Consider the following 16,867-nt stretch of genomic DNA (forward strand, 5'->3'; position numbering starts at 1 on the left):
TGGGGGTTTCTCTTAGGCATCTGGTTGGTCGCTGTGAAAACTGAATGCTGGACTAGATCGGCCTGATTCAGCATGCTCATTATATTCTCATGCTCATCCACTTTCGCTTCTGCCCCTGCCCCCCAGCCCAGCATGCAGTCCCTGAAAGATTGACTAAATAATAATAATAATAATAATAATAATAATTTTATTATTATTATTATTTATACCCCACCCATCTGACTGGGTTTCCCCAGCCACTCTGGGCAGCTTAAAACACACACACAATTGTAAAACATCAGACATTAATTTTTTTTCAATACAGGGCTGCCTTCAGATGTCTTCTAAAAGTCAGATAACTGTTTATTTCCTTGACATCTGATGGGAGGGTGTTCCACAGGGCAGGTGCCATTACTGAGAAGGCCCTCTGCATAGAATGTGGCTCTGGACCGAAAAGGGTTCCCCATCACTGTCACCTCACAGCCCTCCTTGAACTTGGACAGCTTTCAGTGATTTTGCATCAAGAAACAATTTTTCTGGCCATGAGCCCCATTGACTGGTTTGCCTCAGCCCTTCAGGAAACATGCACATCCCTTTCTCAAATATCCATGAATCTGCTCAACCACAGAGATACAATTATTCAAAACCTACCTCAGCATTTCCTCATGATGTGTGAGGGAGAGAATGGACTCTTAAGAGATGGTGACAAGAACAATATATATATATATATATATATATATATATATATATATATATATATATATATATATATATATATATATATATATTTAATAAGACACATATGTACAGTTAAGGGGTGCCAATTTGAATAAAATATTGTGGGGGCCCAGGTAAGTCATTCCCCACATAATTGGTCACATGATGTGGTACACGCACACCATTTGAATGGCAATTCTTATCAACTTTGAGGGGTTTGAAAACCCCACGACCCCTAGGAGCTGGCGAGAGGTTCTTTGGAACAGCCAGTCTTGCCCCCGACGGAGGAGCCGACCTTTGCAAGAGGAATACTTTCAGTTTCCTTTCCTCTAGGGGAAAAAAATCGACGGAGTAGAAGCTTTTTTCCTCATTCTCTCTTCTTTGTCTTTTATCAGGCGACATCCTGAGGTCGAGTCCATCTATTTGCTTCAACCTGGTGGTGCCCCTTCCTGTTGAGGAAAAAGGAGAAAGGTAAGTCAAGAGATAGGTTGATCTCCTGCATAAGGGAAAAGGCGCCTCGAAGGCTCTGGGCGTCGTCTTCCTCGGGTCACCATTTTGTATCTGACAGTAGCGACCGTCTCTTGATTCCCACCGATCCGTTTTAAAACGAGTGTGTTGTGCCAAGTGCGCAAAGCATCACTTGCTCCGGAGAGTCCTGGCTATCTCCTGTTCTTGGACATGGGGGTCCCCCGTCTCCTCAGAAGGCGCACAGAGTCCCACTAGAATCCCCTTTATTTCTCTGTCCAGGGGAAACGCGCTTCCAGTCTGAGCTTGACTCCCTCTCTCAAAAGAGCCACAGTGTCCGGAGGCGCCTCTTAACGCAGCAAACAAATCCGAATCGGCGCTCAGTCAAGAGACCGGGGAGAATCGAGCCTCCGCCTAAGCTTCGTGCAAGCAACTGGGGATGAGGGACGCCCAATAAACTGGTCTAAGGGCAAAACATCTGTTGCGTCTGTTGCGGCCGGCAAAAATTATCTGTCTCTCCGTCCGTCTACCCCTCCCCTGTAACTCCAATACGAACGGGCAAAAAAGGGCAACGCGCATCTGAATCCCATTGCTTCTTCCTACTCTTACTTAGAGGGCACAGCACACCCCCCCCACTCTCTCTTGCCCCTTGTGAGCCAGAGCTCTCACAAGCTGTTTCAAATATAAAGAAGCCAGTTGTGCTCACTTTCCTCAAGCGATAAAGTCAGTTCTTCCTCCCCTGGTAAGCAGTCGGAATAAAGTTAGCAAACTTTTTAGGAACACACCCTAAAACCAAAAACCTGAAAACTGCAGGGTGTGTTCATTTCCTACCTCTGAGTACCAGGAGTTAGTCTGCTGCTGTAGTGGAAACCAAACGTAACTGGCTGATAATAGTATCAATATTGCATCATTTTTATCGTAAACTGCGTATATTTACTCACACCAATAATATAATCTAGAATGAAACAAAATGAATCTGAAAAAAAACATGCAGGAGAATACTCCTTCTACTAGAATTACAAACACTTCAGGTTACAAGCTCTGGTAACCCAGAAGTAGTACCTCGGGTTACAAACTTTGCCCCAGGATGACAACAGAAATCGCACACTGGCGGCGCAGCAGCAGTGGGAGATCCCATTAGCGAAAATGCTTCTCAGGTTACGAAAGGTTTCAGGTTAAGAACGGACCTCCGGAACGAATTAAGTTCATAACCCGAGGTACCACTGTATAGAAGGATACCCATATAAGTTACTAATAGTCACACAGAACACCTAAAGCTGAGTGGAAGTGGGAAGGGTAAGAGAGCAGCACAATTCTGCAGCCTGATCTGAGGTTAGAGATTTATTAAACCTCTGGCATGTTTATTTTTTCTTTTTTCTTTTAATGGGACCTTTCTGTTTATATGCTCTACAGTTCTTTACTTTGTGCTTGAAATTCTTCTTTAAATAGCCATGTCATTTATTGCTTTCATTGATTTTTTTGTGTTGTGATTCTTCTTGCTTTGTTTATAGCATGTCTGCTCCAGGTACTTCAGGTGACATTTTTCAGTGGTTCAGAGGCCATAAAATACAGATTTCTTTTGCAATCAAAGATACTTTCCCTTTTCTCTATCTCCTGCGAGACAAGAAAATGATCTCTGAAAAAGATTTTAAGGTGATTATTGTAAGCATTGAATTAATTAAACTAAGAGTGTGAAATCTTCGTCCCTACAACCTGAAAGGTTTTCCGGGTTATAGGTGGAGCACAGCACGAGAAACAGTGCAGTATGGTGAACAGGGTGCGAGACTTGGATGGAAAGATCTGGACTGCACCTCCACTCAGTCAGGGTTGGACTAGATGATCCTAACGGTCCCTTCCAACTTTATGATTCTATGATATCTATAATGAAGTTCACTAGGTTTGTCTTGTGTATCCACAAGACCTGTGAATGCATGACTATACACAGTCCAGGGGACAATAATGTGTTGTCTTAAAAACCTTTGTCAGTGTTGTATGTGGAGAGGTGATATCTATATCTATAATGATATAGATGATATCATTTAAGGGTCTGGTGACTTCCGTTTCAGTGTATCTGAAGAAGTGTGCATGCACACGAAAGCTCATACCAAGAACAAACTTATTTGGTCTCTAAGGTGCTACTGGAAGGAATTATTTTATTTTATTTTGTTTTATCTGTAATGAACTTCACTCCCCCAGCCTAACATTCCTCACAGGACTCTGGGAGTACCCTGCACTCATTCCTCCTGAGTTTTTTTAGGAGCGGCTGGTATACTAATGTTAAGTGTCTTCCACTTAAAGTTGTATAACAATGAATTATTTAAATTATTTTTTCTGCCTTCAATTTGATGAATGCAAAATAAACACTGAAAACATCATAATGGGGAGGGGACTTCTTTTTCAAATAACAGCAGTCTGAGTTGTTGCTAAATCATTAAAGGACTTCAGTTGTAGGCCTATGACAACAATTTGCATAAGATACCGGTATGTCATATGTATACATGCAAATTTAGGCTGACTTTCAAAAGGAAAGAGGGGAAGGGGCAAGAGAGCTGAGGACCCCTCTCTAAGCTACCCTCTAATAATGACCTGACAGCAAGCGTTAAGGAGAACAGAGTTTAAGGCGCTATACAGAAAAGTGTATTTATTCAGGGCCAGTCTGGAACACAACTGTGCCTTGGTTATGTTCTCATGATTGCCACCTCACAACTAAACACGCATTGAAAAAATATCTACTCTTTTATCAATGAGCCATCCTAATGGAAAATTTAAAAAAGGTAGATGAAATGAAATCTTTATTGTTATGGTTGATGACCAGCATTCAGGCAGGTCAAGTTTTTAAAGAGTTTAATAGTAATATTAATTTATATTGTGAATCCAGTTGCAGGTCTTGTCTGCACTGCAGGTTGACTCTCTTCTGTCTGCTGCAGATATTGATACTGTCTATAAAGTATTTGCTTTTGGGGTTGTCAGGCTGTTACTTAGGCTGTGTTCACACTCCTATTTACTATGCATTCACTGTGTTTGCAGTGCTGGGGTTTTTGTTGTTGTTCACATGTTATCTGCGATGCATATGCATCCCATACTTTGAAATAAAATACCAGTGTTTTATGTACTGTTTCTCAAACTACCTTCTCTAAGGCAGTAATGTGAAGACAGTTTTAGAGAAAATACATCTGCTTCAGTTCTGCAGAAGACAAGACACAATGGCTTCTTCTGCACGCTCCTCCCTTAGTTCTGTTGCCTGAGTGTTGTTGTCCTACCATAACAAGCAGGACTCCACAGGTTGCAAATCAGGCCAATGGCCCATCAGGAACGGTCAAGAGAAGACACAGTAGCCTTGCTTCCTCCTGCATTGGGGAATGTGAAGTTATACCTATGTTTCTCTGAGCTGCAGCTTGGCAACTCTAAAGTGGTCTCATGGGCAGTAGTTTTTAAGGTCAAACAAGCAAATTTAACTGTGTCGGAGAGGAAGCAGGAAGTCATTACATATTTTGGAGCATGAGAGAAATGTGTTCCCAATGACCAATCCCCAGTCAGCAGGCCAGCTGCTGCATTTTTTCATTAGTAAGAAGTGTCTTCGTAATTATGAATGGCATCAAAAATAGTTGGATCTAGAAATGCCCCAATAATCTGCAAAGTTTGCTTTCTCATACGGATCCATTAGAGTGAAGCGGTCAAGCATCTTGAACTCCCTTTATATCCAATTCTGTCTGATTCAATTTTAATTGGGCAAGATTATCTGGAGCTGGATTAGCAAATGCTTGTTGGAGAAAAAAGTTGGCGATATAAACTTCTGCATGCTTGCCAGAGAAATGTTGAATATGATTGGATGTGCAATTGTATGCAAAGAGAAGGATGTTCTCTTCCTGCCTTGTGCCAAGGAAGGGAGACTCTGAGCAAACCATGCCACAAGTACCTTGCAATAAAACAGACATTGCAGTCAGTAATTAGCCATGCATGGCACTAGATCAGACAGCCTCTGAGCATACTCAGAGTGCCTTGCCAAAAGAAAAAAAAGATATGTAGTGATGAAGTTGATTGCATGATACAAGGAAAGAAAGCCTTTGGGCATATGCCAAATGCAATATAACTAACTAAGTCTGCACAGCCTCTACTTCTGGGATTCCAGTATATCAATAAACTCATTGGGGTGGGGTAGCAAAGAAGAAGTGAAGTGGGTATAGAAAACAGAGGGAGTAAAGAAACTAATGGGTGCTAGCTGCAGATGACACACCCTATGTGTGTACAGATGGCAATGATTTAACAATTGCTCATGCTGTCTGCAGATTGTGCAGGTATGAATGCTTGTGATGTCTACATTTAGAAAACCCCAAACTGTAATGCCTGAAATGTGTGCCTAGCCACTAACTGAAGGTGGCAGCAACACTTTATAGTATTATCTGGTTCCCACTAGTGAGAAGTCCCAGGGCTGAACAACACAGCATTAAAGACTTGTGGCATTTGTGCAATATTTTGCTTATTTGCAAATATATAAACAGAGCTTAAGTGAAGGCAAGAAACGTGTGCCACTATCAGATCTGCTACCATGTATCAGAACTACAGAGAGAAATGCCTTGAATCTAGTGTACTGGAGCATAAATTTTCCAGTTTCTGAAAAGAATGGATGTCAGCTGAAAATAAATAAATAAACCTTGGTAGTTTCAAAGTGTTGAGCTTTACTTACTAAATGCAAATAAATAAGCATCACTCTCTGGGATATGCAATTTACACTAATTCAAAACTTTCCAGAAAAAACACGCCCCACTGAAAAATGCTTCCCATTCTTCAGCTAATCTCAATTCTGTCTGGATTTCCTTCACATTCTGTTCCCAAAAAGGTTTTATTTCTCCCCACCAACAAACCTTTTGCCTCAGTTTAGACAAGGGTGGGGAATCAGAGGCCCAGGGGCTGAATGCGGCCCTCCATGTCTTTCAACCTGGCCCTCTGGACTTTCCAAAGCCACACCCCTTTTCCTGAGTATTTTCCCCTCTGATTATGCTTTTTCCTTGCCTGGAATGTGTGAGCAAATTCACATACCTTCCTCCATCCACAGGGGGGGGGGTGCTCCGGTGGTTGGGTCTTGCTTGGGGGTTTCTCTTAGGCATCTGGTTGGTCGCTGTGAAAACTGAATGCTGGACTAGATCGGCCTGATTCAGCATGCTCATTATATTCTCATGCTCATCCACTTTCGCTTCTGCCCCTGCCCCCCAGCCCAGCATGCAGTCCCTGAAAGATTGACTAAATAATAATAATAATAATAATAATAATAATAATTTTATTATTATTATTATTTATACCCCACCCATCTGACTGGGTTTCCCCAGCCACTCTGGGCAGCTTAAAACACACACACAATTGTAAAACATCAGACATTAATTTTTTTTCAATACAGGGCTGCCTTCAGATGTCTTCTAAAAGTCAGATAACTGTTTATTTCCTTGACATCTGATGGGAGGGTGTTCCACAGGGCAGGTGCCATTACTGAGAAGGCCCTCTGCATAGAATGTGGCTCTGGACCGAAAAGGGTTCCCCATCACTGTCACCTCACAGCCCTCCTTGAACTTGGACAGCTTTCAGTGATTTTGCATCAAGAAACAATTTTTCTGGCCATGAGCCCCATTGACTGGTTTGCCTCAGCCCTTCAGGAAACATGCACATCCCTTTCTCAAATATCCATGAATCTGCTCAACCACAGAGATACAATTATTCAAAACCTACCTCAGCATTTCCTCATGATGTGTGAGGGAGAGAATGGACTCTTAAGAGATGGTGACAAGAACAATATATATATATATATATATATATATATATATATATATATATATATATATATATATATATATATATATATATATATATATATTTAATAAGACACATATGTACAGTTAAGGGGTGCCAATTTGAATAAAATATTGTGGGGGCCCAGGTAAGTCATTCCCCACATAATTGGTCACATGATGTGGTACACGCACACCATTTGAATGGCAATTCTTATCAACTTTGAGGGGTTTGAAAACCCCACGACCCCTAGGAGCTGGCGAGAGGTTCTTTGGAACAGCCAGTCTTGCCCCCGACGGAGGAGCCGACCTTTGCAAGAGGAATACTTTCAGTTTCCTTTCCTCTAGGGGAAAAAAATCGACGGAGTAGAAGCTTTTTTCCTCATTCTCTCTTCTTTGTCTTTTATCAGGCGACATCCTGAGGTCGAGTCCATCTATTTGCTTCAACCTGGTGGTGCCCCTTCCTGTTGAGGAAAAAGGAGAAAGGTAAGTCAAGAGATAGGTTGATCTCCTGCATAAGGGAAAAGGCGCCTCGAAGGCTCTGGGCGTCGTCTTCCTCGGGTCACCATTTTGTATCTGACAGTAGCGACCGTCTCTTGATTCCCACCGATCCGTTTTAAAACGAGTGTGTTGTGCCAAGTGCGCAAAGCATCACTTGCTCCGGAGAGTCCTGGCTATCTCCTGTTCTTGGACATGGGGGTCCCCCGTCTCCTCAGAAGGCGCACAGAGTCCCACTAGAATCCCCTTTATTTCTCTGTCCAGGGGAAACGCGCTTCCAGTCTGAGCTTGACTCCCTCTCTCAAAAGAGCCACAGTGTCCGGAGGCGCCTCTTAACGCAGCAAACAAATCCGAATCGGCGCTCAGTCAAGAGACCGGGGAGAATCGAGCCTCCGCCTAAGCTTCGTGCAAGCAACTGGGGATGAGGGACGCCCAATAAACTGGTCTAAGGGCAAAACATCTGTTGCGTCTGTTGCGGCCGGCAAAAATTATCTGTCTCTCCGTCCGTCTACCCCTCCCCTGTAACTCCAATACGAACGGGCAAAAAAGGGCAACGCGCATCTGAATCCCATTGCTTCTTCCTACTCTTACTTAGAGGGCACAGCACACCCCCCCCACTCTCTCTTGCCCCTTGTGAGCCAGAGCTCTCACAAGCTGTTTCAAATATAAAGAAGCCAGTTGTGCTCACTTTCCTCAAGCGATAAAGTCAGTTCTTCCTCCCCTGGTAAGCAGTCGGAATAAAGTTAGCAAACTTTTTAGGAACACACCCTAAAACCAAAAACCTGAAAACTGCAGGGTGTGTTCATTTCCTACCTCTGAGTACCAGGAGTTAGTCTGCTGCTGTAGTGGAAACCAAAGGTAACTGGCTGATAATAGTATCAATATTGCATCGTTTTTATCGTAAACTGCGTATATTTACTCACACCAATAATATAATCTAGAATGAAACAAAATGAATCTGAAAAAAACATGCAGGAGAATACTCCTTCTACTAGAATTACAAACGCTTCAGGTTACAAGCTCTGGTAACCCAGAAGTAGTACCTCGGGTTTACAAACTTTGCCCCAGGATGACAACAGAAATCGCACACTGGCGGCGCAGCAGCAGTGGGAGATCCCATTAGCGAAAATGCTTCTCAGGTTAAGAAAGGTTTCAGGTTAAGAACGGACCTCCGGAATGAATTAAGTTCATAACCCGAGGTACCACTGTATAGAAGGATACCCATATAAGTTACTAATAGTCACACAGAACACCTAAAGCTGAGTGGAAGTGGGAAGGGTAAGAGAGCAGCACAATTCTGCAGCCTGATCTGAGGTTAGAGATTTATTAAACCTCTGGCATGTTTATTTTTTCTTTTTTCTTTTAATGGGACCTTTCTGTTTATATGCTCTACAGTTCTTTACTTTGTGCTTGAAATTCTTCTTTAAATAGCCATGTCATTTATTGCTTTCATTGACTTTTTTGTGTTGTGATACTTCTTGCTTTGTTTATAGCATGTCTGCTCCAGGTACTTCAGGTGAAATTTTTCAGTGGTTCAGAGGCCATAAAATACAGATTTCTTTTGCAATCAAAGATACTTTCCCTTTTCTCTATCTCCTGCGAGACAAGAAAATGATCTCTGAAAAAGATTTTAAGGTGATTATTGTAAGCATTGAATTAATTAAACTAAGAGTGTGAAATCTTCGTCCCTACAACCAGAAAGGTTTTCCGGGTTATAGGTGGAGCACAGCACGAGAAACAGTGCAGTATGGTGAACAGGGTGCGAGACTTGGATGCAAAGATCTGGACTGCACCTCCACTCAGTCAGGGTTGGACTAGATGATCCTAACGGTCCCTTCCAACTTTATGATTCTATGATCTCTATAATGAAGTTCACTAGGTTTGTCTTGTGTATCCACAAGACCTGTGAATGCATGACTATACACAGTCCAGGGGACAATGATGTGTTGTCTTAAAAACCTTTTTCAGTGTTGCATGTGGAGAGGTGATATCTATACCTATAATGATATAGCTGATATCATTTAAGGGTCTGGTGACTTCCGTTTCAGTGTATCTGAAGAAGTGTGCATGCACACGAAAGCTCATACCAAGAACAAAATTAGTTGGTCTCTAAGGTGCTACTGGAAGGAATTTTTTTTGTTTTTTGTTTTATCTGTAATGAAGTTCACTCCCCCAGCCTAACCTTCCTCACAGGACTCTGGGAGTACCCTGCACTCATTCCTCCTGAGTTTCTTTAGGAGCGGCTGGTATACTAATGTTCTAATAACAACAAAAAACATTGCACAGAAGGCGAAACTTTACATGTTTGGGGGCGGGGCAGTGAGTCACACAAAAAACAAAAAGACAAACCCCATACAGTGGCAGAGGAACCCTCTCCGGCACCCGGGGCGGAGCAGCCTGTACGGACTGCACATGTGCAGCATCCCACGCATGCTCACTCCGTATGGAATGCCGCACATGTGCAGTCCGTATGGGCTGCTGCTCGTGCGCAGTGGCCATACGGGATGCCGCTCACACGCGGCGGCTGTATGAGATGCCACACACGCACAGTCCATGCGGACGCCACATGAGCGCGCACCCTCGGCCGCTGTACAGCTGGGGGGAGGCAGGGGCCATCTTGTCACCCCTCCCAGAGTGGAACATGGGGCAGACCGCCCCCTCCGCCCCTGACCCCATAACAGCAGTAGATTGTAGCTTGTTTCTGAAGAACAAGTGGCCAAATGCCTTGAGGCTTTCTCTGGCATTGATTTTAAAAAGCATAGGAAAGGACATTAGCTGGTCTGAGACATGCTAAATATGCAGGGTATTTGAATTTGGCAAAGGAAGTTAAAACTGCCTTGACAATTTTTGCTTCCTTTGATTTTGCTGAGATAACAGTCCAAGTAATTTGCTGTTAGATCTGGTGGGAAATAGGAAAGCTACTTTGCATTTTCTCTCTATGAAGATGCTTTAAAAGCCTGTATTGTTTCTTTCTAGAATTGGTTGGATAAGGTAACTGCAAATCCAAATGATATTTGTAAAGTGGTATACGGTGTCCTTGAGAGCATTGAGACCAATGTGTCAGCAATAGAGGAGATCTTCTGCAAGGAGAACCTGGAAGCATATCCAAATTTACAGCCATTATACGAAAGCCTAGAAAATGGTAAGTTATCTTGTTGGCTGTGCTAAACAAATCAAATAAGCCTTAAAGATACAAAAGTCATCAGCATTTACTGAGAAATGGTAAGTCAGTCTTTGGGCTACAAAATCCCATAGAAACCATACATTCACTTTGCCTCAGCCTTCTGCCTGCCTAACATCACTGCACCACCGCCCCCCTGGGACACTCGCATGTGCACCACTCCGGGTGCCGGAGCAGATAGCTCCGCCTCTGCGTGTCCTCTTTAGTTCTCCAGCATGCTCAGAATAGTTCTGCCGCAGAACCTGGGTACAGCAAAGTACTCCAGGGAGAAATGAAGAAACCTGAGTTCAACAAACTGTAAATGAGGGACACAGCATTTGCTACCGCATTCTTGATTATTTGTGCTAATAAAGCTATCAGGACAGTCACACGTAATCTTGCTTTCAGTGCTGTTTGTGCTTGCAAAGGTTTGGGGCAGTCACAGTGTTTTGTTTTCACTCTGACATGAATGCACACTTCGAACCACATCCTCTTAGCGGGATCAATAATCTGGTAAGACAACTGTCATTCTCTGGAAGGCCAAAATATGGGTATTGTAATGGTTGACATACATTTCTTGATTGCATCTAGGAAAAGGCATGCAGAATAATAAAATACAAGATTTGAATGTTGTGGTCCGAAGACTGAAAGTACGCTGTGGAAGAAGTAAAGGTGTTTTATATAAGAGTAGATTCACAGCAGGTAACCATTGTGTTGGAATAATATAATTATACATGTGATTGCATCTGCTAAAGGAATGTGATACCAACAGCAGATGAAAATATTTTGGTTGTGCAATAGCACAAGGCCTGGCCATGTTACCCAGAATGCCTGGCTTTGAGAAGAAGGAGCCTCTTGGCCTTTTCTCCGTGTCCAAGTGCAAAGGAGATGTTGGAGAAACCCTGGTTAAGCCCTATGCTGAAATTCATTTACAGCATTCATTCTAGGGCTGTGCCCCTCTGATCTGCCCCATAGCTCTGATTTGGGAGGAGGGTGTCAGGTTGACCCACCTTGGATCAACATTGGGGACCCACCCGCCCCCAGCATTTAAGCTGCTTGCAAAAAGCACCATGCATTGCTGTAATGATCTGTGTTTGTTAGTATCTAATTCGTCTGATGCCAGAGTCCCTCCTAATATGCCAGTTTTGGCTCAAGACTTGGCCAAATCTGGTGCACAGCCCTAGTTCATGACACAATCTCTGTTCATATCTTTTTTCCTAAGTAGATATTGGAAAAGAATCTCCTGTTGGTGGAACTTCTTTCTCTCTTCAGTGAAGTCTGCCGAATGGGATAGGTGTGTAACATTGATGTGACTTAACTGTTTGTCATAGGAGTTTCAAGGAAAAGTATCAAGGATTCCAATGGAAAGTGGTTCACACCATTAGAATTTAAGGACAAAGGAAGATATAAAAGTTCAAAATGCTGGAGAAGATGTATCCACTATGGTGAGATTTCCTTAGAAGAATTAATAAAGGTATGCAGTTCACGTATAAAATCTGTAATTTTAATGCCTCAGTTTTTACTTGTAATGCCAAAAAACTTCAGGTGATAACATCAAGGCTTTCCAGTTATCCACACATTGTATTCTTATGACTAGTATAATATCCTGCATCACAAGTGAATAATTTTCATGCAGTTGTTGCATGAAAAAAAAAACATTATTCAATTATGGCCACCTTAAGATCAGCAGCAAAGTGTCCTGGCAGAATGACATGTCCTCCTACCAACTTTTAAACAAATATCTATCATTTATAGTAAGGTGCTACTTATGGATCTAATTTATTTTGAGTTCATTTTGAGTGCCTCAGAGTAAATCCAATACATGTGATTGTTTCAGTGGGGAGAAATACTGAAGCCACAACCGGAATCCTCAAGAATGCAGAAGGTAAATAATTACTAGACATTCTTACCAGATGGTTGTGTTTTCCACATATATGGCACACACATGCACACACATCGTTCCTTAAGATATTTCTGTGCCTCCCTTTCAGAGCCAGCCCAAGACGTTCTGCTGCCGTAGGCAAAATCCCCTGACACCACCCCCTCCCCCACAACGAGACAGCCCCGCAGACCCAGGCCCTGCCCCTGCCATTGCACCCATGCTGCCACTGGCTCCGCCATTGCAACTGCACTGCTGCCTGTGGCTGCCTGGCAAGGGTGCAGCGGTGAGGGAAATGGTGCTGTGGCAGCGGCATGAGTGAGGCCTCAGCAGGGCTGGCAGCAGCACAGCAGTGGGTTAGGGGGTCAGATTTGCCGCCAAAGGCAAATGGCTTGACTTCACCTCATGGATGGGCTTCACACATGCAACATATGAGGGGAGGAAATCCAAAACAGGCAACAGAGAGATCCTCTTTACTCAGAAGTTGAAATGCCAACCATGGCCATTACTTGTGCTACCAATGGCAATCAATCAGTGGTGAGAGTATTTACAAGGGGACACTTAATTACACACCCTCACCTTAGGGTCCAAGAAATGTTGCATGCGTTAGCTTCCTGCACCTCTCGGTTCCACAAAAATATTGAATTGAGAAAAAAGGAAGGATCACATTTAAAGGAAACTACTAGAGGTAGTTGGCTCCCTCTAGTATTTATTTATTTATTGGCTCCTTTGGCCAATAAAGCGAGATGAGCGCCGCAACTCCAGAGTCGTCCGTGACTGGACCTAATGGTCAGGGGTTCCTTTACCTTTAGCTTTACAAGAGGTTATCAGTTGAAGCAAAAATAACAAAGTTTGTTTCAAATTATTTTTTCTTCTCCACACCATTACAGATTTTGATGATGTTGATATATCTGCCAACTGAATATTCTTTATTAAAGTATTTATAAACCTCCTTTCAGGGAATATTGACAAGAAATACCACATATTACAAACTCTGTCTCTCTCTTACACACTCTCTTATGCTTTCAGTAATTTTATTTTTCACAGTGACAGGTGTGTTTTTCTTCTTCTTCTCCATTTCAGCCAGATGACCTGTGTGCTGTGTCCTGTGAGGAGAGACGTCACTGATATACTACTGTTCATGTCCCAGACCTTTCAGGAAGATTGTTGAGAAAAAGTAGTTAACTTCATGTCACATTAGCAGACATCTTTATAATGCAAAGTTGGTTGTTGACAGGCATGGTACCTGAAGCGATGGTAAAATAGAACTAAATCAAGCAATGATCTCCATATATATCAAAGTGAATGTTATAATATCTTCTCCCTTTAAGGTCTGGAAATTTCAGTAGATGGAAAAGTAGTGGATGATGAATTTGGAAAGAAATTTTGGGAAGTGTTTTCTATTCTGTAAGCAATTTCTTAAGTTAATCCATCTTCAGACTTGTGAGCCATCCATCCCAAAAGGTGCTAACTTGCTTGCTGTTTTTAAAACCTCTTAACTTAACCCTATTTCATTTTAAAGTTAAGTGCCTATGACCCAGATAGACTGAAAGCTTAGCAGTAACCTTGATACCAAGCCAAAATGTTATTAGCAACTGTTTAGTGATAGCACAATTGAAAGGATATGTATATGTGTATGCATTTGGAGGGGTTTTTTGTTTGTTTACACGGGCTGAACAAAGAACTGAGCTTGGGGCTGGTAAATGAGAGGTGTGAAGAATCAAGTTGGAACTGTGATGCAAGCAAATCTGGACTTTGCTGCTTGCACTGGCCCTATGAAATGAGGAGAGGACGATATTAGGACAACCCTGGATTTGGGCAATGGATTTTGTTGCTTTGGCAACATTATGGCATTCTGGATCCTGTCGGAGAGGACTTTGCTTCCCATCTTTGTCTATCCATGTAAAACTTCTGCCTCAGTGCCATTTGAGAGAAGGCAAACCTCTATAGACAGGACCAGTGGTAGACATTTTGACACCTGAGGCAAACCACCAAATGGTGCCTCCCTCCCAGCCAGGGAAGAAGGGGTGAGTGAAGATGTACATCAGGAACAAGTGGGAAATAAGTATCAACATTGGGATCTGCTACACCTGTGGATTCTGCCGCCTGAGGCAGTCATCTCACCTGACCTCATGGATGGGCTGGCCTTGTTCATAGCAGCAAATGTGTCTGCAACACCTTCTCATGCCTCGGCCTTTTTCCATTTTTGCTTGCTGCAGGGATCACTGGCCGGGACCCTTTGTATGTATAAGTATCACTCCATCCTTGGTATGTGTATGGATTAGGGTTAGTCTGCTTAGATAGGATAATTCCTTCACACCATTTTTTATTTACCCCTTTCCAGGGTAAATCTTCACAAGGGAAAGGATGCCCAGTTTGTAAATGTTTGATCAGGAAATAAAGCTTTTCAACTTTAGTCTGGCTATTTGTCTATATACTTCCTTGCAAAGAGAGATCCTGGATTGTGTCTCTGAGGCCTGATCACCTTGGCACACACAGCAATGCTGTTGTTTTAAAGTTCACAATCCAGTTCTGACCCTCAAACTGGGTCATAACAATATGACCCCAAGGCATGCTCTTCTGCACCACCTTCTGCAATTTAACCCACAGGCTGAAGGACCCACAGCTGGGTTGTAAGGCCACATCACGTGGGGCACGACAATACTCACCACCATGCAAACCTGCAGCCTTCTGTTCTCTTTCTTACGTGAGGGTTTCCTCCTTGCATTGGACTGGTCCAGCTTTGCCACAGCCTCCTCCCCACCCTCTGCTGGAACCATGCTGCTTGGCTTTGGAAGAGGCTATCCATCCAATTTCAGCAGCCTCACTGAAACAGTGTCATGGAGAGCAGGCTGTGGTGGGAAGCTGAGAAGCCACAGGTCAGTTTTCTTCTCCATTGGAAAGAGCAGCTGGAATCAAAGAGAGGATACCGCCATTAAAAAGGATAATAAAAGGTTTGACCAACAATACATGAAATAGTGGCTCCCATCTACTGAGAAAAACTATGTACCAACCACATATGTGATGAGGCGCTAGCATTATTAGGCACTTTATAAACAACAAATTATGTTCCTGGAGGAGCAAAGAAGAACACTATTAGTAATTTGTCTTGTGCATCCACAAGACCTGTGAGTGCATGACTATACACAGCCCAGGGTCAAAAATTTGTTGCCTTAAAAACTTTTGTCAGTGTTGCATGTGGAGAGGTGAAGTGGACATTTGAAGACAGAGTCTTCCGTGACTGGACCTAATAGTCAGGGGTCCCTTTACCTTTACCTTTAAAACACTAACAGAATAAACAGGCTACGTTGGCTCACTCTCTGGGATGTGAGAAAGTATTATGATACAATTTACCCTAAGTCAAGAATTCTGCATTACTGAAAGGTGCTTCCATTCTTCAACTAATCTCAGTTTTGCCCGGATCTCATTCACACTCTGCCCCAAGGAGGTATTTCCCCTCAATTTAGACAGTGGATGGGGAATTTGAGGCCAGGGGACTGGTTGTGGCCCTCTATGCCTTTCAATCTGGCCCTCTGGACTTTCCTCAGCCACACCCCTTCTCCCTAGACAACACTGCCTCCACACCCTTTTAGAATTGTACAATGGAAGTCCAAAATCTGGACTCTTGTGTAGGGAAAAATACTTTTAAAAGCTTTACTGCACACACAAAAAATCAGCCTTAAAGACTTAAATGTTACAAAGTAACAAAAAGAACTAGCAGTGGTTCAGTTCTTTAAAACATTCTCCCTCTAACCCTAATCCCAGATAGAATTTAAACATAGTTTTTATTGCTAAATTCAAAATGCATTTATATCCATTCTCTGCATGTTGGCATCACAGCACCCGTGTCTCTCTCTGTGTGTTGTAAGCAGCCCTATTTACATATTTACATAGGCAGGTACTTAGATTTCAGACCTCCTGTTAAATCAGGAGGCTTATAGCTTCAGATGCAGTCACCACCACACCCAGTGGAAAAACACCAGTTCTGTCCCCATACAAAAAACAACAGCAACCCACAACAGACTTAAACACAGCATTGTATGTGCATTAAACATATAACCAGGGCTTTTTTTCAGCCAGAACTCACTAGAACTCTCAGATGGGCACCATTGCCGTTATAAGAGAACAAGGAAGAAATTCATTGTGAGTTCTGGAACCTCTTTGTCTAGAAGAATAGCACTGCACCATTGCACACTCCTTGAGTGTTTTTGCCTAGCTAGAATGTGTCCTCGAACTCTGATAATGCTTCTTCCCTGCTTGGATGATAGAGAGGAGTGTGCAAGTAAATTCACGTATATATTGCTCCACCAACTTTTCCTTCTGGCCTCTCCAGCCAACGCATCCGGCCCCTAAAAGCAGAGCATAGCAAGGGAGGTGTAGGGGGCGGTCCGC

General features: G+C 42.9%; 1 protein-coding gene and 1 long non-coding RNA gene across 2 annotated transcripts; both read left to right on the plus strand.

The window, feature by feature from the left end:
• The first annotated feature begins 7,306 nt into the window (after positions 1–7,306).
• Positions 7,307–8,980, plus strand: LOC117046316. The gene is made up of 2 exons (XR_004426562.1): positions 7,307–7,424; positions 8,930–8,980. It is a non-coding gene; the product is annotated as an uncharacterized LOC117046316 (long non-coding RNA).
• An 886-nt stretch (positions 8,981–9,866) lies between these two features.
• On the plus strand, positions 9,867–14,891 carry LOC117046365 (nuclear autoantigen Sp-100-like). Its single transcript, XM_033148162.1, has 6 exons — positions 9,867–9,962; positions 10,413–10,578; positions 11,188–11,298; positions 11,928–12,070; positions 12,434–12,481; positions 13,559–14,891. Exons 1-6 carry the CDS (start codon positions 9,867–9,869, stop codon positions 13,601–13,603), a joined length of 609 nt encoding a protein of 202 aa, XP_033004053.1. The 3' UTR covers positions 13,604–14,891.
• Positions 14,892–16,867: the final 1,976 nt, after the last annotated feature.

Source organism: Lacerta agilis, chromosome 5 (assembly GCF_009819535.1).
Source record: "Lacerta agilis isolate rLacAgi1 chromosome 5, rLacAgi1.pri, whole genome shotgun sequence".
NCBI lineage: Eukaryota > Metazoa > Chordata > Lepidosauria > Squamata > Lacertidae > Lacerta > Lacerta agilis.